General features: G+C 43.6%; 1 protein-coding gene across 1 annotated transcript in view; it reads right to left on the bottom strand.

Annotated features, from left to right (window-relative positions):
* Window positions 1–16,812, bottom strand: part of DZIP1 (DAZ interacting zinc finger protein 1) — a 41,301-nt gene extending 24,489 nt beyond the window's left edge. Inside the window, exons 1-8 of the mRNA XM_061361112.1 lie at window positions 16,642–16,812; window positions 13,811–13,880; window positions 13,225–13,728; window positions 7,583–7,667; window positions 5,917–6,041; window positions 2,436–2,597; window positions 1,572–1,709; window positions 237–299 (exon numbers count right to left, since the gene is read on the bottom strand). Coding sequence (XP_061217096.1) covers window positions 237–299; window positions 1,572–1,709; window positions 2,436–2,597; window positions 5,917–6,041; window positions 7,583–7,667; window positions 13,225–13,728; window positions 13,811–13,813 — 1,080 coding nt within the window. The 5' untranslated portion in view covers window positions 13,814–13,880; window positions 16,642–16,812. The remainder of the gene's footprint in view (window positions 1–236; window positions 300–1,571; window positions 1,710–2,435; window positions 2,598–5,916; window positions 6,042–7,582; window positions 7,668–13,224; window positions 13,729–13,810; window positions 13,881–16,641) is intronic.
* Window positions 16,813–26,591: the final 9,779 nt, after the last annotated feature.

Genomic DNA, 26,591 nt, shown 5'->3' with positions numbered 1-26,591 from the left:
GTTTCAAGTGTCTGTCAGATTCTTAAGTGACAAATTCTGTTTCAACCTTAGCCTTGACTGAAAGGTCAAGCTCCTAGCAAAGAAAAAGGTAATAAATAGGTCTAAGAGGATATGCTCTTACAACTCTTGATATCTAGGCTTTCTAATGCAACAGATGTATTACAGCATATTCAGAAATACTGAAAGGGTAATAAAGAAAAAAAACCTCCTGTTAGCTGGTTTGCTGTGCTACTTACCAGGGACTTTTCTGTCTCATGGTCATGATTTAGGGCTTGTATTCTAGATGTCCACTTATTTTCCTGCATAGATTAAATTAATATTTACTCCTGTTAACAACACATTACCATTTAGTTTGATATATGTAGCTTTACTTTTCTAAATAAAGCATAAATACTGAAAAGATTATTGATATGAAGCTTGAGTAACCCCATATTTAAGACCTAGAACAGTCATCAGCATGTTTTATACATCTGAGTATGGTTTTCTTACCAATCATTCTAGAAACTACATATCTGCTCTTTAATTTGTATCCATAGTAGCTGTAAGAAATACACTAGTATTTTGACGCATCTCTGTGTATTAACAATTAGAGTAGTAGGAGCAGGGCTTTTTTTCCCAAAAATAATGTCATTTCAAGTACTCAATAGCAATGTATTTTGTGTAATGTTGATTAAAAAAGATATTAATATATAAATTTCAGAGTGAAGTGAATCTTCCTTGATGAAATAAAAAGACCCATAAAGTAAAACTAACTGAAGTATCTAAACTTCTGGATGTTTAGATACTTCATCTTGATACAGTCAGCTTTATATATCAGCAATATACAAAGATCTTCACATTCCAAGATCCATGACATATATAATGCATGTCTCAAAGTGTCAAAAAAAGGAGTAAAAAGGTTTGTGGGTATTTCCAAAGGTCTCACACTCTTTCTTTTTTTTTTTTAACAGGAACAACCTGGACACAGAGGTGAGTCTCAGAGCAATGCAACAACCTTGACCTCTGTGGCCCTTTCTAGCTCAATCCTTCCTACAAGTGGGACTTTGGACTGTCAAATTGATGTGCATCAGCACCAGCATCTGTGCTAGTCAGATAATACAGTCCTGGTACAGAAGTTTAACCCACCAAGCTGAAATGCTTCATATGGCCCAAAAGCCTTGTGTTGACAGATCCCATCAGAAAGTTTCTCAACTTTTTTTTTTTAATCTTGGATAATGGACAATTCCAATTTGTAAGTGATCTCACAGATGAGCAGACATAAATGCTTTACTAGAGCACTCTGGAACTGAACTGCAAGCATACTGGGTAATACTAGTTATATTTAATCACAAAGAATAAGAGAATATAAATAAATAACAATTAGTTCATTTATAAAGGATAAGCGAAATAATGCCTCGATCTGCATTATAAAGATTGTACTAAATAATAGTAAATCTTCAAGAAGAAGATACTGTGGGCCTTGAGAGAGATGAGAATTTTACTTACATATTTAAAACCCTATTCAGAGATGTACAAAAATAAATAAAACACAAGTAGTCTGTCAAAAGCAATACATCAAGTTATATTGTTACCTGTTTTTCAAGAAGCTTTACCACGCTGTGATAATCCTGAGGACTCTGAGGTTCCTCTTCTGTAAAGTCCTGGCTGTCTTTCAGTGTCCCTAAGTTGGATTTTTGTGGCATACTGGATTTTCGTAATTCTACCAGTTGCTAGAAGAAGGTGGGGGAGGGAGGGGGAGGAGAGAATTTAAGAACATGTATACACACTTTGTTATTTAATACACAATTTATTTTAAACATAACTATACATAGTCTGCATCAGATACTTTTCACGTTTATGATGAGTTCGGCATTTATCAAGTTTCACATAATTATTAATACATACATCTAACATAAATATACCTTGCAAGTGCACACAGGACATAGCAGCTACAAAATACATGCTACTCCAGTAATACTGTCCATATTTGTTTTCTGAGCCACCTATACTTCTACAGCTTTCTTTCTGGTGAAAACTCTGGAAAGCATTTCTAGAGCATGCATTGAAAACACATGCAGTTATACTGTCAGGAGTACAACCCAGAGGTTAGTCGCCTCCATGCCAGTTACAAGAATATTAGTGTAAGCACACCTAACAGACATCAATCACATCTACTCATCTACAAGCATTCAAAGGTTGAAGAGTAAGCAAAAACTGATGTAGTTGCTGAAGGCGTTAATTCATTCATCTAGAACAGTGCAATTTAAAAAAGAACTGAAATTATGTTCCTAAAGCACCAGTATACAAAGAATTATGGCTATCATCAAACCATTATTTTTAGAGTTTTGTAAGAAGACCTCTAAGATGACAACATCACGCTTCAAGTATGTGAAGTTCACTGCCATCTATTACAAGGGATTCATGCCTTAAAATGCTGGAAAATATAAATCACTTACATTTTCTAATGTTGAGTTTCTTGAAGACAACTCTTTAAGCTCTTTCATAAACATCTCTTTCACTTTTTCTATTTCATCAGCCAATTTATCTTTTTCCTCCTTTTTCCATTTATGAAATGACTGCAGAATTTCTTCTTCTTTTGATTTTTGCTGTTCACATTCCTGAAATTATATAAAAAGCATTATTTGTTATTTTTCCCCCACATGCAACACCAATTCAAGCACCCAAACTATGTGTGGGAAGCAGTCACTTTCAGTGGGCAATACTGTCACATCAAAAAACATAAAATCCACCAGTTTCAGAAGAATTTTGAGATAGGAAACTATACATTTTTCTATATTTTGGAAAGACACTTTGGTAGTTCATTATTTTTCATTGAATAACACACGAACAACCTTACTTGGTCATATCAAAGATCTGCTTAATTCAGCATCCTGTTTCTCACAGAGGCCATATCCTGTTTCTCACAGAGGTCATAAGCATTTAGGTGGGAAAAGATAATACCAGGGCAAACAAACACACACATTCTCCTTAATAGTCTCCAAGCTGCCAACTGTTTCCAGCTCAGAGGATTTGCACAGACAGAGTTATGTAAACTCAGTAGCCTTCAATACATTTCTCTTCATACACTTTTGCAGTCATCCCTTGTGGCTGTGTCAGCTTTTAGTAACTGAAACATTTTTTTGCCAATGAGATACACAAGTTGAATGAAGAGGCAAGTTTGGGGTTTTTTTTTTTTTTTGGTCTGAATCTGGCTCCTGCCAGGTTCATTTGATGGATGCCAAGTCCTGAACTGGAAAAGAAAGTGAATGATTAATACCTATTCACTCTATGAAACTCCTCATCTTGCAGCCATCAGTATCTCGCCCTCCATTTCCACCAAGCTGTTGTCTCTTTTTCAGACTGACAACTCTCAGCATGCTCAGTCACTTTAAATACAGATTGATCAATTTTGTAGACCATCTCCATAACTTTTATTGGTATATCATATCATATCTGAGATGAAGGGACTAGACCCACACATGGAATGTAGGCTGTGGCTTGCACAGCCATTTTTCAGACTGATCTGTAATATTTGACTTTCTTTGCTGACTGCTATTAACCACTGGGATGATGCTTCCATGAAACTATGTATCTATCACAACCTTAAGATCTTCTCCTTCAGAAAAAAAATTCAGCTCAGAGCCCATAATTTTGTAGACAAAATTAGAACTATTTTTTCTCCATATACAGTTAACCCACTTTACCTGTTAAATTATTTTATAATTCTATTACCTAGTCATTCACTTTTCTATAGTCCTCAACTTGTTTGAAGTCCTGCATTTCACTGCCCAGAATATACACTTTGTAGGCAATCCCTACATCTTTCCATCACAGATTCAGTCTGAATTTGTTCTCTGGCTAACTATAACAAGCAATCATTGTACAGTCATGAAGAATGGGGTCTTCCGCATCCTTTCACCTCAAAGGAGTAGAAGTGACCAAGAACTGGAAGTATGACAGTTTTTATCCAAATTCCCTCCAGTAGTGGTTATCCTAAAAAAAAAAAAAAATATCAAAGGGAAAGATCTTCTGCTCTTTCGGTCAAAAGACAACAACATAATGAAACCTGAATTGACAGTGGGTGTCAGTCATGGCAGACACACTGCAACCAGCCACACTCCACATTCCTGTCTTCTGTGAAATCCCAGAAAAACACAAAAGCTTTGAAAGCTCCTTGTTGTATAACACTGCAGGCTGCAGCTTCAGGACATTTCAGGTAGTCCACTTGTAGTTAGGAGCCTCAGCTAAAACAAGTGACTTCAGAATAGACCCCATAGGCACTAAAAAGCATACACTGCCCTGTTACGCACACTCCAAGTTTTCATAAGAAAAACAATTCGTTAGGGGCAGGAGAAATATATAATTGCTGTACCTCTCAAGAGTGAGGTACAGAATGAATGAGTAGCATGCCTAGCACATGTTCACACAGGGCTCACATTCCTAAGTAAAACTCTAGCCATGTTCTTCATCATTTAAGTACTTTTGAAAATGGAAAAAAACCCCACAAAAAAACAAAACAGGGAGCTGAATGGCTCTGAGAAAACGGGAACAAGAAGACTGGAGAAAGAAGAGTCTGAAGCAGTGTTCAGAGAAAGAAACACTACATCTTTTACAGAAGACCACATTTTCCTCTGAAAACAAGGAAGAAAATAATTAATGATATCCGTGTTTTCTTTATTTCCTTTAAATTCAAAATGCGAGGTTTCTTTCAAAATATAATGGTTGGTTTTACGTTTGAAGGTCCTCATACTCCCCTAGGAAAGCCATTCAGAAGTTCCAAATATTGAGAAAAGGTTCTCACAAGTTAGGTTAACAACCACAAAAGACTGCTTTTGAATGTAATATAGGGTAAACTGCAACACAAAGATCAGCATTTAACTCAATCATGGGACGTATTTGTTTCTTATGCCAAGAATTTGCTCCTCAAACCGAAGCACAAATCCTCTCCCTTGCTAAAGGAAAAAAAACCACCCCTATTTCTATAGCAAACTGTGATTGTATTTACTTAAACAGAAATGCAAACTGTGAGATGACCTGAAATTATCAAAGTTAAAAAAAAAAAAAGTAATTATACAGGTAACTTAAGAGATTCTAGTTTCTCTTTCTGAGACAGTAAGTATACTTCGAAGATTCAGTATAATACCAAACAAAGCCATGCATGTGATTACAAACAGATAATTACTGCTTTAAAATCATTCTGGTTTAAGGTCTCTCCATTCACATAGCAGTAGCTAATACTACTTTCTGCTTTCGCTCTCTGGTCAGCCAAATCCTAAGGGTTTACAGACCAACATGCAACCTCCAGACTGCTTTGTTTTTTCTCAGTCTCTCTTCCTTGAACTGCTTTACATCTCTGTTAGACAGTAAAGTTCTCCACAGCAAAGAATAAATCTGACTCAGTTTGTAATGTCACATACAAAATCACAGTTAGATCTAAGAAAGACTTAGACACTACAAAATATCATAATGCCAAAAATAGCTTTTGTTTCTCCACAGCAAGGCAATTTTATTTGCTTCAGTAACAGCCCATACAGCTTATGAACTCGCAAGTGCTCACAGAAGTGGTGCCTAAAGTATTTATTTAAAATACGTCTAAAATGAAAGTAAGAAGAAAGTGGATCTAAGAATCATATAATATTATATTATTAGATATTATAATATTAGACAGAACCTTGGGCAATATGGTTTAGGGTGACGCGTTTCTGCCCATGGCAGGGCGGTTGGAGCTAGATGATCTTAAGGTCCTTTCCAACCCCAAGCATTCTATGATTCTATGGATTACCTGAGGCAAGGGAGGGCTATGTTCTCATGCTCAAGCACATCCCTGCCAGACAAGAAAGTTTTAGATACATTTCGCTCTGTTCAGTTACAAAATGAATGAACGCAGTCCAAAGTACCAATGCTTTTGAGACGTTCACATTACTTAGCACATGTTACCTTAGAAAACCTGACCACGTTAGCTTGCTGTTCAGCCTCTAACTGGGATTTGGTGAGCTGCAACTGCTCCTTCAGTTTATCAATCTCATCCTGCAATTTCTCTGTCTTTGCTTTCCTCTTCTGGTCTGCTTAAAGGAAACACAGATTTTTAAAATGTTTGTTGTAGTTTCTGGAGATGTGATACTGCAAATGCATTTCTATAGTGTTTCAGTAGCATCTTCACGAAGTGTGGCTCTCTTAGACCACTTCCCTCCCACTACTATGATTCACCAAAGATATTCTTAAACATGTATGTGTTTACCTGCTAACTTATCCTTAAAGACTGAAAATACGTGTATCAATGACACGTGAAATAGTTTATACAATATTTAAAAGTAGTCTATAATCTAATTTCAAACTAATCTAAGCAACACAGACTCAAAAATGACACGTGAAGGACAAAGTGAACCTCATTAATTCAATTCTGTTAAGTTTAATTTATTATTCTAAATAACTTTTTTAAGTAATCCATTTGGAATACAACTCATTATTTATCTGGAATAAGCCAGGAAGAATGTCACTGTAAAAAAAACATGTTAAATATGAAAAAAATATAGCAATCTTTAATCTTGAAACATTTTACTAATTTGCCAAGGATTTACTAGCCCATCATCTGGGAATCTGAGCACAATGTAGAATATTATTTCAGAAATAACTGTATGGAGTATTTCCCTCACATTTCAGTCATTTCAGACTAATTCTTTGGATAATAATTAATTCTACTCTTTCTGCAGCATCTTCCAGTACCATCTTTATCAAGCATAAAGCACACAAGCTTTCTTCTTCCAATATATTAACACTCAGATGCTTACCCAGACCCTCCCACTCTTCCTGCTGTTTTATTTGCTTGACAAGCTGCAGTTCAGACCCCACTAGATTCTTCCTTCCCTTTCTCCTGCCAAATGCTCTTTTTTCCTAACTCATTTCTAATCACTGCCATTTGTCAATACTTATTAGTCCTTAGCAATAAATCATAAGCATGCAGCCTAAAGGGAAGGAGAGAATTTAGGGATCAATGAAACAAATTTTGAGAGCATTGCTTTTCAACCTAAGTACTTTTCAATTCAGAGAGGCAAAAGTATGTTGAATTAGTGGTATAGCAACAGAGTTTACCATAAATACCTGAAGTCAGATTATTCTTGATAGTTTCTCTTTCTCACTATATTTTAGTCAGTTTGGTTCACAGGAGTCTGACCCTATTCAAACTGATTCCAGGTGAGCTGGATTATTATATGACTGATAATTCATATACATACATATATTCAAAAAATGTATTGTCCTTAAGTGCAATTTATTCATTTTACACACACCCTCATAATACACACGCCTACATACAAAAAGTGTGCCCTGAAGTCTGCTACTGACTGAAGTATTCAGTGGAAATATTAGTTTGAAAAGGTACTGTAAATATGGCATACAATTTTTTGTTATTTTCTATAGACTGAAACATGTCATCCAATACATTTTGTCGTCAAGTGTTGCTTGCATTCACACAAATTGGTATCTGCCACCTAAAAAGGGACCCAAAAATCATTCTTCCCAGTTACACAAAATAATGAACTGCACATCCTCACTGTATCACATACACCATTTATCTTAAATTTTTTGATGACACTAAAGTACATACCAATTCGAAATTCTTCTGGATGACGTCTTTGCATGTGACTTTGTAAAAAGGAATAGCTCATAAAAGCCTTTTCACAAAGCTGACACTACAAAAAGTAAAAACAACAAAAAAAAGATGAAACCATGTTATTGTTAGTAACATCTGTTTGGCAAACCAAGCTCAAATTCAAATATACACCACAGGTAAGACATGAGTATGTAAGGAAAAAGTAGGACAACACTATTCAGCAAAATAAATATTGACTCCAGCCAACTAACAGCTCAGGTATTCTTAAGATTCTTGTATCACAGCTGAAAAAAAAACCATGAAAGATGGGTTTGACTATACGTAAGTGAGTTTTAAGAAGTTCAGACACTTCAAGATAAGGTAACAGCACACTGGTTTGCAAGAAAAGGTACATATATTAGTATGTTAACTACCACCCTTCTGAAGCATAAAGCTGTTTTCAATTACTGTTCCTAAAATTTACTTACTATTTTTTAATTTCAAGTCAGATTTTAAGTCAAATTTGGATCCTACTCATTTTAAATTTTTTATTTTTTTTTTGTTCACCTTCGAAGTCCATCTCTGTAATATTCATAATATTAAAAACAGATGGGCAGTACAACAACAGAAGCTACACCTACAGATTTTGCATTGCAACATACTGGTAAGCCTACAAATCAGAGACCCAAATCACTTTAGGGAGGGTTGCTTCTTACTTCTTCCTCATACTCGTTCTTTTCAAATAAATACATTTTAATAAACCACAAATGCTCAACTGATGCCTTTTTTCCTTATCAGTGTAATATGACTGTGACTGACTTAACAGATTCAAGATCTTGCCATCATACTCAAATTCCCAGATTTCATCTAATATTTACACTACTTCCACTGATAGGTATCCTATTAAATACCTCTTTCAGCAAACTCTAAGGACATGAATTATTAAGACAAATTTTGTTGAACAAATGCAAAAAAAAAGTGCTAACATAAAACCATAGTAAAAAGGGAGAGTATGGCAGCAAAGCATTACTGCCAACCAAGAGGGATCTTACAGTGGAACAGATTGTACATGATTTATGGAATGAAATTGGCTGTGAAATAATGTTATCCATTCAAGCACAAACTTCATGTCACTTGCCTTGCTGGCAGTGAAAGCAAGCTCTTACTTCAGGAGACAGGTTTAACACAGGGAATATTCAGGTTTCGAATTATGTGACATTATTCTTGCAACTACTTTTCACAGAGTTAGACACAATGTGCACTTCATGCCTACACTGTGCGTGAGAATGTAAGGTTTCTGAACAAAGTATCAAAAAAGTGAAAAACTTACTTAAAATTAAATGCGTACTACTCAGATGAAGGTATGGCCAACAAGTCTTAAATTTAGGACTTAGAGATACCAAGTACCATTTTACAGTAGTATTTCAATTGTGTGGAAGACAACTTAATTCTGCAAGTAATAGAGGAGCCAACAAGGAGAGGTGCCATGCTTGACCTCATGCTCACCAACAGGGAAGGGCTGGTTGGAAATGTGACGCTCCAGAGCAGCCCTGGTTGTAGTGATCACGAGATGGTCGAGTTCAAGATCCTCAGGACAGTGAGAAGAGCGTGCAGCAAGGTTACTGTCCTGGATGTCAAGTGAGCAGTCTTTGGCCTCTTCAAGAACCTGCTTAGTAGGTTCCATGGGTTATAACCCTAGAGGGCAGGGGAGCCCAAGACTGTTAGCTGGTATCAAGGATCACCTACTGCAAGCTCAAGAGTGTTGCGTCCCAACTAGAAGGAAGTGCAGCAGGAAGGCCAGGAGACCTCCTCAGATAGATAAGGAGCTGCTGAGGAAACTTAGAAGGAAAAAGAGTTTTATAAAAGGTGGAAGCGAGGACAGGCAGCCTGGGAAGAATACAGGGAGGTTGTCCAGGAAGCTAGGGACCGGGGTTAGAAAAGCTAAGGCCCACTTAGAATTAAACTTGGCTAGGGATGTTAAGGATAACAGGAAGGGATTCTATAGGCACGTAGCGAACAAAACACAGACTAGGGACAAAGTGAGCCCTCTCTGGAAGCTATCAGGAGAACTGGCTACCCTGGATTTGGAAGCGGCTGAGGTTCTTGATGACTTCTTTGCCTCCGTCTTCACTGGCAAATGACCACACCACCCAAGTCTTGGAAGGCAGACACAGGTACTATGAGAATGAAGACCTTAGGTCCCACTGTAGGAGAGGATCTGATTCAAGACCATCTTAAGAACCTGAAAGTGCACAAGTCCATGGGACCTGACAAAATTCATCTGCGAGTCCTGAAGGAGCTGGCAAATGAAGTTGCTAAGCCACTGGCCATCATATTTGAAAAATCATGGCAGCCAGGTGAAGTTCCCGATGACTGGAAAAAGGGAAATATAACCCCCATTTTCAAGAAGGGGAAAATGGATGACCCAGGCAATTACAGACCAGTCAGTCTCTGCCTGGCGAAATCTTGGAGCAGATTCTCCTGGAAGGCATGCTAAGGCACATGAAAAACAACAAGGTGCTTGGTGACAGCCAGCATGGCTTCACCAAAGGGAAATCCTGCCTGACCAATTTGGTGGCCTTCTATGATCGGGGTATGGAACTGATGGACAGGCGTAGAGCTGTTGATGTCATCTACCTGGACTTGTGCAAAGCGTTTGACACTGTCCCACACGACATCCTTGTCTCTAAATTGGAGAGACGTCGGTTTCATGGATGGACCACTCATGGATAAAGAATGCCTGGATGGCTGCAGGCAAAAGTTTGTGGTCAACGGCTCAATGTCCAGTAACCACTAATGAGTGGTGTCCCTCAGGGATCGGTGTTGGGACCGGTCTTGTTTAACATCTTTCGTTGCTGACATGGACAGCGGGATTGAGTGCGCCCTCAGCAAGTTTGCTGATGACACCAAGCTGTGTGGTTCGGTTGATATGCTGGAGGGAAGGAATGCCATCCAGAGGGACCTTGCCATGCTTGTGAGGTGGGCTGATGCCAACCTCATGAAGTTTAACCATGCCAAGTGCATGCAACTACACCTGGGTCAGAGCAATCCCAGACACAGCTACAGGCTGGGCAGAGAAGAGATTCAGAGCAGCCCTGCGGAGAAGGACTTGAGGGTGTTGGTTGATGAGGAACTTAACATGAGCTGGCTTCACTGTGCACTTGCAGCCCAGAAAGCCAACCATATCCTGGGCTGCATCAAAAGGAGAGTGACCAGCAGGTCGAAGGAGGTGATCCTGCCCCTCTACTCTGCTCTTGTGAGACCTCACTTGGAGTATTGTGTGCAGTTCTGGTGTCCTCAACATAAAAAGGACATGGAACTGTTGGAACAAGTCCAGAGGAGGGCCGCGAGAATGATCAGGGGGCTGGAGCACCTCCTGTATGAAGACAGACTGAGAAAGTTGTGTCTGTTCAGCCTGGAGAGGAAAAGGCTGTGTGGAAACCTTATAGCAGCCTTCCAGTATCTGAAGAGGGCCTATAAGGATGCTGGGGAGGGACTCTTAATTAGGGACTGTAGTGACAGGATAAGGGGTAACAGGTTCAAACTTAAACAGGGGAAGTTTAGACTGGATATAAGGAGGAAGTTCTTTACTGTGAGTGTGGTGAGGCACTGGAATGGGCTGCCCAGGGAAGTTGGTGGTATTCAAGGCCAGGTTGGAAAGAACCTTAGGTGACATCATTTAGTGTAAGGTTTCCCCGCCCATGGCAGGGGGCCTGGAACTTGATGAACTTAAGGTCCTTTCCAACCTTAACTATTCTATGATTCATGGTTAAACTTACACTGGTGGTGGATTAAAGTAATTAAATCTGAATTCCAAAGCATGGTTACATTAAACATAAAATGTACCTCCACTAAAACAGGTAACTATTTACAGACTCCTTTGCAAAACAGACAAGACTTTAAGGTGATGGAATCTGAAGTACCCCCTCAGGAACACCAGTAATCCCTATTATCTGGCACTGCAGACCACCCAAGATCATGGCATGGATAAGTAACACACAATTATTGTTTATCACAAAATTACTGTTTACTGATGACACTGCTACTCTGCACCTACAAACCCTGCGAAGAGTTTCATTTCCCTTTGGCACACACACTCAGAACCCTGGAAACACTGTAGGAACTGCAAGAACTGTTCAGTATCACTCCCTGGACTTAATTTTTCTCACAGGAACCTAAATAAACTTCTGCAGACAAGAATTTTCTATCAGAGAAAAGAAATAACGGGGACGTCAGATGTTTACTTTATATGAAATGAAATTAAAAAAAGGAAACGGCTTTTCCATGTCTGCTTTATTGTAAGGCCACTTAACAGAAGCTTACTGATGAGCCAAGTTCACTACCATGTTCTTCAGCTTCCACTCAGACAGCTGTACTCTACAAATATTTCAGGAAAACTTGGAAATACTTAGCTGGCAATCACAGTACCAGAATTATTTCAGTCCACACATAAAATGATGCATGAGATCAGTTTTCTTGTGCAACACAGCACACACAAACTGCTCTGTTTGGCTTTTTAAAATTACACCAGCTTGTCTTTAAGATTGTCTTTAAGACTAACTCTTATATGCATTTAGACAAGGTTTATTCCATGAAGTCTACCATATGTATAGCTCTAGTCTTGGGACAGAAGGTATTTCTTCCCTTACAGAAACACCTGAGCCAACTTAGCTGATGTCTTGAAATATTAAACTAGCCTGCTGAAATTGGTATCAGACTGTGGGATAAGATTGGATGTATTATAAGAAAACTTGTGTTGGTTCCGTATTGCAACTATTCCACTGATTAAAGAGAATTTCAACAATCAGGACTCTTAGTACCCAAAGAATAAAACAAAAAACAACAAAAAAAAAAACAGAACTTTAAACTCATAGACACAAAGAGCTTGCCTAAAATCACATCAAGTCTGTCCAGTGTACTCTCGACTTCAGACTACATTTCAAGCTGCAATCTGCTTCCTGCAACCTGTTGAAAAATGCTGAAGCTGAAAAATATTTAAAACAAACTGTGACACCCAGAACACAAAAACCCCTCCCTAAAAAAAGAGTGCTGTAACACAGGGAGACAGAACAGCTATGTACTAAGTCTCTTAAGAAGACCCTTAAGGAACAGATTGTTGTGGAGTTATGGATTAGCTACCTCACTGGGGCTCTTTACCATAATGCCTGAGTCACTTCTGACTCACATACACAAGCAAAAACTTTGTGCCTGGAGAATGTTACTGAAGTGGTAACTTACAGACAGGTAAGTTACTGCCTAGCACCAGTTCTGATGTACTTGCCCTGTGTGTTTTCTGACCATGCCGTTGATACAAAAGGAAAGAGAGCAACAGAAAGTAGCAACACATTTATCACAGGTTTTGTATGTGTGTATCTGACACTTCAGACACATCAAAAGCAAATCCAAGAATAAAGAGCACTTGTTAGTAAAAAGAGGGTTTGTCGAAGATGATGCACCACTCTCCCAAATGTCTGTGATATCAACTGAAAAGATGGGAAGCAAAGCACCTGCAAGCAATGCACTCCCTTTTTTAAGGTCACCAGTCCCTGCAGCTCCAGCCTTTCACCCAGCAAGTGTACTGGGGCAGAGCAGAGCTGTTCTGCTGCCTATCCCTGGCAAGCTGTGGGTCACTGGGCCACCAGGACCTCTCCTCTCACCTGGTGGTAGCTGGCTCGGGCCTCCAGCATCATCTGCTGAGTGCTGATCATCTTCTTCCTCCGCCGGCACTCCTCCTTTAGCGCCTTGATCTCCAGTGAGCGCTGGGTCATTTCCTTGCCCAGCTCGTCACGCTGGGCCAGGGCAGCTCGCAAGGCCTCCTCCAGGTTGCCAAGCTGGGCGCTAAGGTACTCTTGGGAGTGCAGCAGATACTCGGTGCAGAGCTGGGCCAGGCGCAGCAGCTTCAGCAGCAGCGGGTCGGCGGGGCCCTGGCAGTGCGGGCAGCGCTCCCGCTCGGCGCTGCAAAAGGTGACGTGCTCCAGGTGCTCCTGCAGGGCCGCCACGTCCCCCTCCCGCGACACCCGGCACACATCCACGGCGCTCAGCCGCCGCCAGTCCGGGCCCTCATGGCGGTCGCGGAACTGAAAGGCGGGAAACGGCCCCGATCCCGTGACGGCCCCGGCTCCCCCCGCCGCCGGCGGGTAGTAGGCGCGCTCGGTGAAGGGCTGCGAGGAAGAGACACGGCTCAGCATGGGCCGGCGCTCGCCCCATCCCACCGCCCGCTCTCCCTCCCTCTAAGGCGCTCACCATGACTAGGATCTCTCCTTCTGGCTCCGCTCAGCGCCGGCGTCCTCCGCGTTACTATAGCAGCCTCGGCCTGCGCGGGGTAGAGGCGGGAGTGAGGCCCAGCCCCGCCGCCTTCCGGCCGCCCCCCTCCGTCCCCAGACACAGGGCACAAACTCCTCCCCCCCTCCCCCGCCCTCCGAGCGGGTCCTCGGATCAAGTGATCGACATAAATCCCGTCCACTTCCTCATCCCAGCATCGTCTTCCCCCAGTACCTCCACGTTCTTTTAGCAGTGATCCGCTAACCAGCCCTCTCCCTCGGCCCCCTGTGCGAACACCAGTGCATCCGTTACTGTCTTCACGCATGACTCCCAACAACAAACACATCCCCTTCTACACTATTACATATATGGACCCTTATCACAGTTACACAGCATATGCTTTCTCTCTCCAAGTTCCCTTCACTTCGATGAAGCCTACACATGGCACCCCAAGGACACATTTCACTTCACTGCATGGATGCTCCCCACTCACCACCCTGTTCCTCCTTCATGCTGCTCCTGACTCACAAACCTTTCTCACTCTACCACGCTACACTCTACTGTTGTGCTGTCCCAGGCCCTTCTTCAGCCCCACCTACTCATCTCCCACATGCGGTGACACCTGTCATGTCCCCACCATAAGCTTATGATACACATGCCATTTCTCTGCACATCTGCTTCATGTTGCTGCACCTCCTGTGCCTCCATACACAACTCCACATCTTCCCTATGCTGCACACCAGCCTCTGCCGGGTGCTTTCATACACCCTCCCCACCCTAACACGGCCATACAGCCTTTGCATACTGTTTCCACGTGCTCTCCTCTCTCATCACACCAACACACCTCCACTGGGTATCACCACGCATCACACTACCTCCTGCAACCATGCAACCCTAGAACCTCACCATGTCTGCCTGTCACTCTGCCTCAGCTCTACTGATCACAGAATCATAGAATAGTTAGGGTTGGAAAGGACCCCAAAAACTTCACCACCAAACACCTAGTTGCTCGTGTACATCAGAATTACAAGCTCTTAGTTTTACATAGGTTTTTATGTTATTGTGCTGAAAAGCCTGTTTGCTTTTCCCACATACATGGATATATTAAAATACACCTGGCCTCATTTAATTTCCCCATCTTAGCAGACATAGGTCGAATGCGATGCACTATTTCAGTCGGAAGGGACCTACAACAATCATCTAGTCCAACTGCCTGACCAAAGTTGGGTCAGGGTGTCTGCAGGCTGACCAAAAGTTAAAGCACGTTGTTGAGAGCATTGTCCAAATTCCTATTAAATACTGACAGGCTTGGGGCATCAGCCATCTCTCTATGAAGGCTGTTACTGTGTTTGACCATCCTCTTGGTAAATAAATGCTTCCTAATGTCCAGTCTAAACCTCCGCTGGTGCAGCTCTGAACCATTACTGCAAGTCCCATCACTTATGACCTTTTCTGAAATTAGAAAGACACTGTGTGGTGTTTGTAACACTGGAGTCTTCTACAAGGATGCCACCTCATTTCCCACAAACAGGGACTCGGCAATCGTTATCTTCAAAGAAATTATTTTTTATATATCTCAAATACAGATCTGCCTCGGTTTACCACTGAACTTCACACTGCTCTGACTCCTGAAGTAGGTAAGAAAGTATCTCCTCTAGATATTGCAGATGCACTTCCATTTAGAGTGTCTAAATATACTTTCATCCGTAAGCAGTTAGATTTGTAAAAAATGCTCGAATACTGACTACTGTCGAAAGTGTTCACGCCTTGAATTCCTTAAAAAACCTCGAAAACTGCTATTTGGATATTATTCCTAGTGAAAGGAACTGTTAAATTGTACATTCTGCAGCAGATTCTCCTGGAAAGTTGTACAAAGGTTGGGCAAAGCCTTGGGTGACATGGTTTAGTGTGAGATGTCCCTGCCAGGGGGGTTGGAACTAGATGATCTGAAGGTCCTTTCCAATCCTAACTATTCTATGATACTATAACAAAACTTATCTCCCAAAGACCTCAGCCTACCACATGCTCTATCTATTCGACATATGAGAAATTTCTTCACATAGAAAGCATATGAATTTTGTAAACTAACAATTTTTGCGTGAAGCAGGAGAAGCCTTAAAAAGCACACAGGCAATATGGGTATGTAACCCACCGATGCGCAGGTTCAATTAAAAAAAAACATAGTACTTAAAGCCAGCAAAGTTAAACCAAACCTGTGGATACACTTCTTCTCCTTGAACAACACATTTAGTCAGGAATATCCATACAGAGTTTCTTGCTGCTCCAACTAAACCTGCTTTAACAGAGCACAACCTCACAGTGGTGCATCGGGAAGCTCAGGCATCTCAGTGGAGACAGAAAGTCTGTACGGCCTGAGACAGCACTTCCGGAGCTCTTTTTCCCTTTCTGTCAGATTTACTCCATCCTTGGAGCTGAGCCCATGCAGAAGTTAGGCCCACCACCCGCCTGCTGGGCCCCTCGGTTAGGGGCAGCACCACTGTAATGGACGCGTGGTGGGCAGCGGCGGAGGCCTGGTCCCCCGAACACCCCTTTCCACCGGGAAAAACGGTCCTGCACCGCGCTCGTGCCCCCAGGGCAGACCTGGGCCGGCAGCGGGGCGTCCGGCGGAGTGCGGCCGAGCAGGGCCGGGCCTGCGGGAGGCCCTAAGCCCGGCTCCCTCTTCCAGCCAAAGCCTCCGGCTTCGCTTCTGAGAGCGGCCTCCAGCCCCGCTCCCTCCGACCTCCCCCAGGGGAGAAGCCCTGCCGCCCGCGCTTCCCTCCCCTCACCCTCCGGAGGAGAGCCCCTCCGCTCACCTGAGGCTACCGTGGAGGCGTGGTGCGGCTGCGGCAGATACCCGCTCCGAACTCGGGCCGTTAACAGAGCGTACAGCGGAACGAGGCAGCTCCGGCCTCGCCTCCCCCGTCCCATCCCAGCCCGTGCCCTGGCACCTCCCACCGCCCCAGGGCCGCGGACGGTGGGTGAGCCGGGTCGGCGGCGGATGGGAGCGGCGCAGGGGACTGGGGGCTGCTCCAGCGTGTTTTCCTGAAGTAGGGAAAGGGTCAGGGCTAGGGTACGGCGGGAGCAGGCTTTTTCCGGAGGGAAATGCAGTATCAGCGATCAAAATATCTACCATATCATGCAGGTAGAATCACCCCAACAGTTGCAGATTCCATCAGATCCTCCTAATTTTTTTTTTATTTCTTCCCTGTAAGATTTTGAAATGTGTTTTCCCAGAATAAACACCATGTAGCCTGTGTGGCAAGGAAGAAAACTCACAACAGTCTGTATTTAATGTAAAATATGCTGGCAAATTGAGCAGAGGAGATGGCCATTGCATACAACACTCGATCCGCACTGAGGAGTTCCATTTGGCCAGGGAGACACCATTTTCTTCCCAAAGTACATATGCAGTAAGCATAAGAACTTCTGGCTCTCAACATGCATGCTCAGACACGTACCAAGACACCAGCTTTCCTTCATGAATCATGAAAGTCTGTTGCTATGGTGTTGACGTGGGCACATACGCTGCCTGAGTACACCAGCTTTAAGAAAATAAGTGATCATTTGGATGCTTCAGGTTTTAATGCCCTAAGGGTACTTCAGTGTGCTCCAGTCACTAATGGGTATTCAATCTAGAAAATCAAGCTAGAGTTATTCTGAAGGAAAACCTGAACATGTGTAAAATGTGGATGTCAGGTCCTCACTACTGACTTTTGCTTCTGCCGATCTGCTCCTGTTGGGCTACTAAAGCAGGCATTGCCAGAGAAAGATGGGGATATCGAGGCTTTAGTGTGGTAAACCTTAATTAACACCAATAATGAAGAGAGGACTTTGAAAACTAGCAGTGTGACAGCCACAGCCTCTATGGGTCAGGCCTAGAGGCAAATGTGCAGTAGGAGCTGATGAGCACATTATGGGAATGGTTAGAGTATTCACCTGGAAAGCAAAATGTACACTCAAGAGGCTTTATATCCCATGCCCTTAAAGTGTCCTAATGGCAACACCCTAGTCTGTCCAGTGAACCTTCTAAGGATCTCTTGCTGAAGCTGTTTTTTACATCAAAGTAAATGCTAACTAGGTAAGAAAATTTTAGAGATTTTCATCAGTGGATGTGGGAAGGTGTGTACGAAGTGTGCAGAAACACTTGGATCTTGGTCACTTATTCTAGTATCTGTTTAATATAAAATACATAAGCAGCCCTTGGAACAAGAACTAGAATCGTGTTTTCCATTCTGTAAGGGGAGGGCCATCACCCTGTCTGCTAGACAATCTCATTCTTTCCCTCTTGCTTCCTTCCAGAGCTTGATTAATCTTTAATTACTTGCTGTAAGTGGTACAGCCTCACTTGGCAATAGCAGGTATTCTTTAACCCACGTTACTGTCTGGTTCCTCCCTCCTCATATCTCATAGGTTGGTGACAAAAGTACTCTCCTAAAAAACATACATGGATTTACTAGGAGAGGACAAGAGCATTTTAGATTTTCCCCATCAGCATGACTTGATGCAGGAGATTTAGGACAGCCAGCAGGCTGGCTGGAGCAGACAAGTGATTACTTTTGATACACAAATGAACATGGTGTGCAATCACCATAAATCGACCTCAGCCAAGGTTTCAGCTGATACCCGGCCACACGGCCATCATATACCCTCTGAACTGCTGCCTTGGGAGGCAGTAGACTTTCTCCACTGGCCACGTTCTGAAGTTCAGTAATTGTCACATTTAACATGTACTGTGGGAACATGGGGGATGTGATCCTGTGAACTCACCCTAGGTGAATTAGCTTAAGGTATGCCCAGCTTGTGCCCAGCATGAAGCACTGAAAATGACTCAAAGCAGCTCATTCCTTGAAGACACAGTGCTGTGGGTGTTTTCAGACAGGGTGTATTTTTTTTAGTTGCCTAGGAGACAGTGAAATACTTCCTTCTGCAGTTAGCTACTGACCTTTTTTTACAGGAATAGGTAACAGCTGAATCAGAATTTTAAGAACCTAAATTTGCACTGAGGCACTAAAGACTTTCTAGAGTCCTGACTCAAAGCTGGTTCTTCCCCCTTGTATTGTTTTATTCCCAGCTGCTTCTACCAAGTCACACTTCAAATCCTACACACTTACCCTATGCTAGCCTGTACATCTCATTACTATGCACTAACACATCTCATTACTATGCACCACCCTACTGTAGGGAATGGTTTAAAGTTGTCCGGGTTTATCAAATAATGTTAAGTCTATTTTACTACTTATATCCTCTACTTAATGTGGAGGACTCTGGCAACTAAAAGACTCCTCCAGAGGTAGTTTCTGTGCATGATAGTTTTATGAAACTATGGTCTGTTGTTCTAGGATTTTCCATATTCTGTTGACACGGTGCAATGATGAGTATGGGGTGTTTTGGTAGAATTCAGGAAAGATGAGTAAGAAAGAACAAATTTCTAGGAAGTAGAAACATTTTTATAGAAAGCTCATGAGAAAAACTAAGGAAGAATTAAGATGGGATGAGGAAAGTGAGTCAAAGTGCAAGAAGTAAACCTAGGATATTGATTGCAGCAAGGTATTTGTGAGGCTTATAGAGGGTACTTGCAACTGGAGAGCGCAAAAAGGAGAGGGTATTCTGGCTGTGGGGTGAAATCCAATGGCAGTGGCTATTTGGGAAGTGTGCCGGGCAGCAGGGTGTCAGGGCACAGAGTGGGCTGGCTGCTCCCCATGGGGTGTCAGGGCATGAGCTGGCAGCCAGGGCCCATCCCACGTGCCAGCCAGGGATAGGGATGTGCCGAGGCAATGTGGGGCCTTGGCTATGAGAAGCTGGAGAGTGGCCCTTCTACGGTGTCACTAGGGCAGGAGCTGATGGCCTGGGGGGCTGACATGAGGTCCTAGGCCCTGTGCAGGTGGGGAGGATGGGCAGGGACAGCCAGGCCTGTCAGTGCTCTTGGGCTACTAATGCAATGCATTAAGTGAAAAAGTCATGTGTCTGGTTTGTGGCACGGAGGAGGAGGCCATACATGTTCTACAAGATGTTTTCATTTGAGAGGGCAGTGGAAAAACTGTGTTGGGAACTGAGAAATAGACATCTTTCCCCTCAGCACTCTCAGAGTGACGCATACCAGTAAACATTAACTCTGTTGGAAAGTTGACCTGAGTAGCACGGTAGAAGTATAATAATGAGTCTGGCCAGATTCTCAGTGTATTTAATCTTTTCCTTCCTGCCAACTCCCTCCATGACACATTTTTTGATTTTCAAGCAAGTGGCTGACAGGGTGCTTAGCTGCTGGCTGCAGTTAAGTCATGATAAATGCCTAGAATAATCCCACCTGTTCAATCTTTATATCACTTAGTTTACTGGAGGAAATAATGTATATATTTATCACAGGAAAACAAAGGATTTAAAAGAAAACAAAGGTAGGATGAGCCACTCTCCTGTCTCATCTGTGCCACCTCCTTCATTCCAACACATGCCACCAGCTGTGATTAACCAGCTTGAAGAGACACTGCCCCATGTAGCTTAACAAATACAAAGTTTGGGTACTTCAGTCTCTTCTCCAACTAAATCTTCTTATTTAAGTAAACCAGTTTCTTTTAAAGGTTTGCCTTCATGTAGCAAGCATAGTTGGATTTTACCAAGAGGGCCACACTGTTCATTTACCTTCCTTTCTCCCAAACACAGAGGGAATTCAACTTTAATGAAACGTCTCCAAACACACCGATTCTGAGTTTCATCTACTCTGCACATAGGTAGTACCTTAACAGTATCCTGTCTGTCTTATTTGTGGCGAACACCTAAGTCATATGTTGAGAACAGCATCATGAGGCTTTTTCACTTCCTGTGTGAATGTAACCTGAAATTGCTGTCTCATTTCTGGTATCTTTTTGCCTTCCCAATAGCTTCTTTCCCAGCATGCGAACAGTACGGTACCTTCAGGTACCACAGTCTTAGCACAAGGATAGTTCCTTGACCACGCAAACCCCTTTTTTGAGCCGTCCTTTCCATAAGGCCAAGACACTCGAGTCCCTGGCCCTGAGGCGAGAGCTCCCCCTCCCGCCCGTTGCCCGCTTACGCTAACGGCGCCAACCGCCAAACCACACCCTGACTGCGCTGTTCCCGCCCTCCCCGCTCCGCCCCCTGTGAATGCCTGCTCGCCTCAGCGGAGCTGCGGTTCCCGGGCAAGGCCTGGCGAGGGCTCGGGGCTCCCTCGAGGGCTCTGGCCGCCCAGAGCTGAGGCTCCTGCTCGAGGGATTCTCCAGCTTCCGGGCCTGGAGGCTCCCCTCTGGGGCTGCTGCCCTCGGCACCGCTGAGCCTGGCAGAGTCTTGAAGCAGATTCTCGTGAAAAGCAGCTGAGGGACATGGAAAACAACGAGGCTTAACTAAGGAGAAATCCTGTCTGACAAATTCTGTGGTTTTCTGTGATGCGGCTATAGAATACAAATCTGCGTGAAGAGCTCAGATCTAGGTCTGAGGGGCTGTCTGCAGTGCAGGTCCGAAGGGAGACCACTCCCCCCAACAGCCCACTCAAGAAATAAGTCTATGGGAGAGAGACCAGCGGTCATTCTGCCTTTCAAGGATTTGAACAAACGTGCTGGGGAGATGTGTTGCCAATCTCTAAATCTCTGCCCTCTATACAGTAGAGGGCATCCCTTCACTCACTAGGCAGGTGACCTTATCACTGAAGGATCTCAAACTAGCTACGAGGACTTTCCCTTTGTGAACCCATGTTGACTGTGCCTGATCACATTGAGTTACATGCCAGTTTTACATGTCCACAGTAAAGGAGATATCATAATGAATAAAGTGAAGACTAATGATTCTACCAGGCCCCACAGATTACTGCACTGTAATCCGGGGTTTTGTGCTCAGTGGCTTGTTTACCATCCTTTCATACAATTGACCTGAAACAGCAGACAAGCTTCAAGTCTTTGTATTTCAGAAAAATGTCAGTTGGTGAAATCATAGTTGTGTAAGGGAAACCTCTTTGCGTAACTAAGAGATGGTACTTTTATGAAGTTAATTCCTTTTGGATTATGTGAGCAGAGTTGCACTTTGGGGCTTCAGTTAGTTTCCATTTATCTGATTTATTCACATAAACAGACATATACCCGTGAAACTAGGAAGGAGAAATTTTTCTGTAAAGGACCACAGGTATGGGGCTGACACTGGGGCCCATGAATGGACACGCTAGCCTGTGCCCAAGGACACCAGTCCTTTGCCAGGCAGAGCAAACCTCGTCAGTACTTCCCTTAACCAAGCACGCAATGTGTTTCTGTAACACAGAGAAAAGATTTCAATCCCTCGCCTCCTTTTCCCCATGGCCCTGCTCTTCCCCCACCTAGGAAGGTCACTATTCCTTGATCACTTCCTTCTGGAACCCACCCTTCCCTTTTGGTACCAACTCGGGACACCGTGTGAATTGGCATCAAGCTGTCCCTTCACAGCATCTCCTGTTTCCTGCCTTCAATTATGAAAACTTTCGCAAAGGCATCGCTGCTGCGGTTCCCTGCAGCTTGTCTCCCTTTGCCTTGCCTGCAACTCTGGTGTTTCAAACCGGTATCCTCAGGACATGTCCTCCATTGCACTTACCAGTGCTGCTGTGGTGTGAGGATTTATTTACACTAACCCAGCAGATAGGTAGAGAGAGGCAGAGATGTAGATACAGATGCAGAGATAAAGCTGATATACCTATAGATAGAGAAGGGCATGTTTCTGCTTGGGTATATTGTTTTTTCCTTGTTGTTTCCAAGAGGGGATTATGCTCACTTTGTACCGGAACTGGGCAGAGGCAGTAGCATTTTCTACTGTTGTATGTGAAAAACATAGGTGTTTTGCCTGAAAGAACACTTTGTTCAAACAGACACAAAGATTTCCTCATTTCAGACAGGAACCCAGCTGGAGCTGTCTTCTGCAACCTACACCGGCATCGCCACTAACAAACTCGGCGACCTTCCCTTTCCCCCCCGACAGCCCACTCAAGAAATAAGCCTATGGGAGAGAGACCAGCGGTCATTCTGTGCTTCAAGAATTTGAACAAACGGGCTGGGGAGATGTGTTGCCAATCTCTGAATCTCTGCCCTCTATACAGTACCCTCACGTGATACTTAGCTGATGTTTTTAAAACTGGTCTGCACAACTGAGTCAGTTACTTGTTCTTCCTGAGTGTTGTAGGGAAAAACTGCTCAGTCCACACGGTTTAAGCTGAACCAGAATCAAAACACTTTCTTGCGCTATCAAGAACATGGAATTAGACAGCAGTCAGTGAAGTGTTGCATTCAAGTAGGAATACAAGAGGTAAACCCCCAGACTAGCCACACGAATGATTATAAGCACAGGCAAATATCTAAACACCCTGTGTCACAAACACAGAAGAGATTTCTGAAACTCTTCTTCTTTCCAAGAGGAAGACCTCACCATAAGCAGCGTAGCAGCAAATGCCACTTGCTGTAATGAAAAGGAGTGGTGAGGAAATCCTGTAAGCTCTCTATGTTTCTGCAGTCATGCAGAGGGAACCAGAACCCCTTTCTTTCACCTCTGGGATCGCAACAGTCAAATGACCGTATGTGGTATAAATGCCTTTATTGATACAGTCTGAACACACAGATTAATTTACAGGGACACCCAGCAGCAGTGCCCAGTGTGCGGCTGCCATGGGCAGGGACAACCCCGGCGCCTCCTGGGCACAGGCGCTGCCCCAGGGCCAGCAGCCCAAAGGCCTTTCTCCAACGGATGCAGGGTAAAGGGCCGGCAGCAGAAGGGCTCCGGTGGGCAGGGCTGCGGAGGCCCCACCTATCACAGAACCACCACCCACCAACGCAGCATCACAGTGCTCTTGGGCAGCATAAGGCAGCATCCTCCTGGCTCCCACTGCCAGAGTACCCGGCGCTGCCACCAGGACAGAGCTGAAGCCTGAAGGCATCTGAGAGGAATTCCTTGAGGCACCCGTGGAATTACTTGGAGGGGCAGAGGGTGGAAGACTGCCCGAAGGTGCGGGAGGTTCTCTGCTGTAATTCCAGTTCCTGGAGGGGCACCCTTGCAGCTCATCGGCTGGATGCAAATCCTGCTTCAGGCTGTGGGGAGATCTCCGCCCTCATCTTCTGGGGAGATAGTGGCAGCAGCCATAAGGAATAGGGTCCGCAGACAGCACAGTGCCTTCCCCCAGTGCTTTGGAGCTCCCACGGCCAGGCATAGGAAGGATTCTTGCCCCCAGGGTTGATCAGGCCAGGGTCACTTTGCTGTTCTTGGAAGCCCCTGAGATGGTTCCAGGTGGAGGCAGAAAAGGCAGTGCCAGTGTCCCCCAAGAGCCATAACCAGCCCATGGACCAGGAGCAGGTCTTGCTCAGGTGCTCAGGGAGTAGCCGATCGCCAGCACTGGGGTCAGGAAGGAATTTTCCCCCGGGGCAGATTGGCACTGGTCCCCTGGGGTTTTTTGCCTTCCTCTGAGCACTGAGCACGACCACTTGCCAGGGCTGCTCGGTGCATTCCTGCTTGGTTATCGCCTGGTGCTCATGCTCCACGAAGGTGGCCCTTGTGTCCTGCAGCTGGGGTGGGAAGAGCTTTTTTGCCCCCAGGTGAACTAGCAAGTGTCCCCGGGGTTTTTTGCCTTCCCCCGCAGCCGAGCACAGCCCCTTCACGGGGCTCCTTTGGGTTATTGTGGCCCAAAGGCAGCAGCTCGTGCTCCACGCAGCTGGCCCTCGTGCCCCGCATCCGGGGGGAGGCAGAGTTCTGGACTCCCAGGGTGGCCCCAGCGTGGCCCCGGGATTGTTGCCTGTCCTCTGTGGCATTGAGCATCACCCCTTGTCAGGTCTTCCCCGGCCCATTCTGGCTGGGTTCTTGCACTTCTCACGCACCACCACAGCACCACTCTGAAAGATTTAGGAAAAGAAAATACAACCTAAACTAGACTAGGCTAAAATCAACTAAACTAAACTAAGCTAAACTAACCTAAGATAAAGTAAAAATAGGATAAATAGCTTTACTTATAAATAAATAAAATACTCTTTTCACCTGGAACCTTTCTGATTTGTGTCTTTGAAAGTGGTTTTTTTTTTTTTGGTGCTGAAAACTGCTTGGCATTTCAGGTAAATAATGGTCTCATCATACAACTCATTGTGAGTGCAGAGAATGGAACGGAACAGAACAGAGTAGTTCAGAACAGCTATGATATGCCATGCATACAGTTCTGTGTGACAAGCTCTGGCACAGGTCTGAGGTGCTGTCTGCAGTGCAGATCCCAAGGGTGGCCAGTCCAAGGCACTGAGGCCTATGAACACCCTCTGGACCCTGACAGAAGTAGACCTGCACTCCTCATCAGCTCACTCAGTTCAGGAGCATGTCCTGCTTCAGGCTGAGGGCTTGATCTTTGAGCCTCACTGATGTCAGAGATGTGGTCCTTTGATATGCCGTGGAAACCCAAATAAACAGGATGAACACATAAGAGTTTCACAAACCAGTTCACACGTGTTTTTCACAAATCTGTTCAGATGCTCAAATGATCCAGAGACAATCGACATCTCTCACCCCCATCAGAAACTGTTGTTATAATTGGAACAATAGGAAGGTCACTGAACACTGAACACTGAATCAAGGACTTAGTTTTTAACACTCAGAAACTTCTAGGTTTGTTTTTTTTCTACACTGCCCTTTTATACTTACTGGAACATTATTTTGTGGGCAAGAAATAAACTAGATGAAAAAGGAAAATGAACCACCAACTCTCAGAGCCTCAGTCACAAAGCATACAAAGGGCAATGTAGTTCCCCATCCCCTCTCCCTTTTGTTTAAATGTTGTAAATCCTGAAACTCAAGATTTAAGGGCATGCCTTTGGACTTTGTGTCCCTACAGGCCTTTTCAGAGTCCTGGTGATTCCTGAAAACAAGGAAATGATGAATTAACCCAACATCCCAGCCACTCTGCAGGAGTACACACACTATTGTCTCCTTTGGGTTGCACTTGACTCCATATTTCTGTACTGAATGGCAGGAAGGATTACCTGGAGCACACCTGTGAGTGTGAGGAGAGTCAGACATAATGTCTGCTTGGCCTCTGGATATCTGCTCATAAGACAGATGAAGGATGCTTCATTTCCGCAGGCCATTCTTCCTGCACCACTGAATTTCAGAAATCAATCAAAAAAAGAGGAGAGTTGATTCATGTCAATGTTTTCCGTATCTTTACAAATCAAAATGCTTTATTTCAGAAATATAATAGTATTTTAATGTTGGAAGCAGTGTTTTGACTTTCACAATAGCATATTAATTAAAAAATGCTCTATGCCTTAAAAAGTAAATGTTTTAAAAGGGGTGTGTTTTCATCATAAATTAAGTGTTTTGCTTTCTGCCAAGCCTTCCCCTTCCCAAAATGAACAGAAGTGCTTTTTTATCTTAAATCAAAATACTTGAAAAAATACTGTTTGGCTTGCATTGTTTCAAACTGAAATTAGGCTTTGATTTGAATTATTTCTACACTTCTGGATCAAACAGAACAAAAAAAACCCCAAACCCTAAAGTATATACTCAGACAAACAACACTAAAATGTCAAGGTTATGCATGAAAAGGGGTTACTCGTATCGTCTTCCCTGATTGAGACTTCATTATACCAAAATGTTAAGTTAGGCAGGAGACGGTGAATGCATTTTGAGGTGTCTGGAGTTTGTTACTGCTACCAGGGCTAGTGAGAAAAGTTGCAGATATAGCATAATTCCCCTGATTAAAATAAAACTTTAACAAATTTAAGGAAACACTGATGTCTTCTCTTTTCCAACTTCTGTCCTACATGTAACAAGG

Source organism: Neopsephotus bourkii, unplaced genomic scaffold, assembly GCF_033783945.1.
Source record: "Neopsephotus bourkii isolate Nb327-2 ecotype Australia unplaced genomic scaffold, CSIRO-AGI_Nbou_v1 NB_1052, whole genome shotgun sequence".
NCBI classification, from domain to species: Eukaryota; Metazoa; Chordata; class Aves; order Psittaciformes; family Psittacidae; genus Neopsephotus; species Neopsephotus bourkii.
The sequence above is the reverse complement of the archived record's forward strand: the minus strand, read 5'-3'. Positions and strand labels throughout refer to the sequence as shown.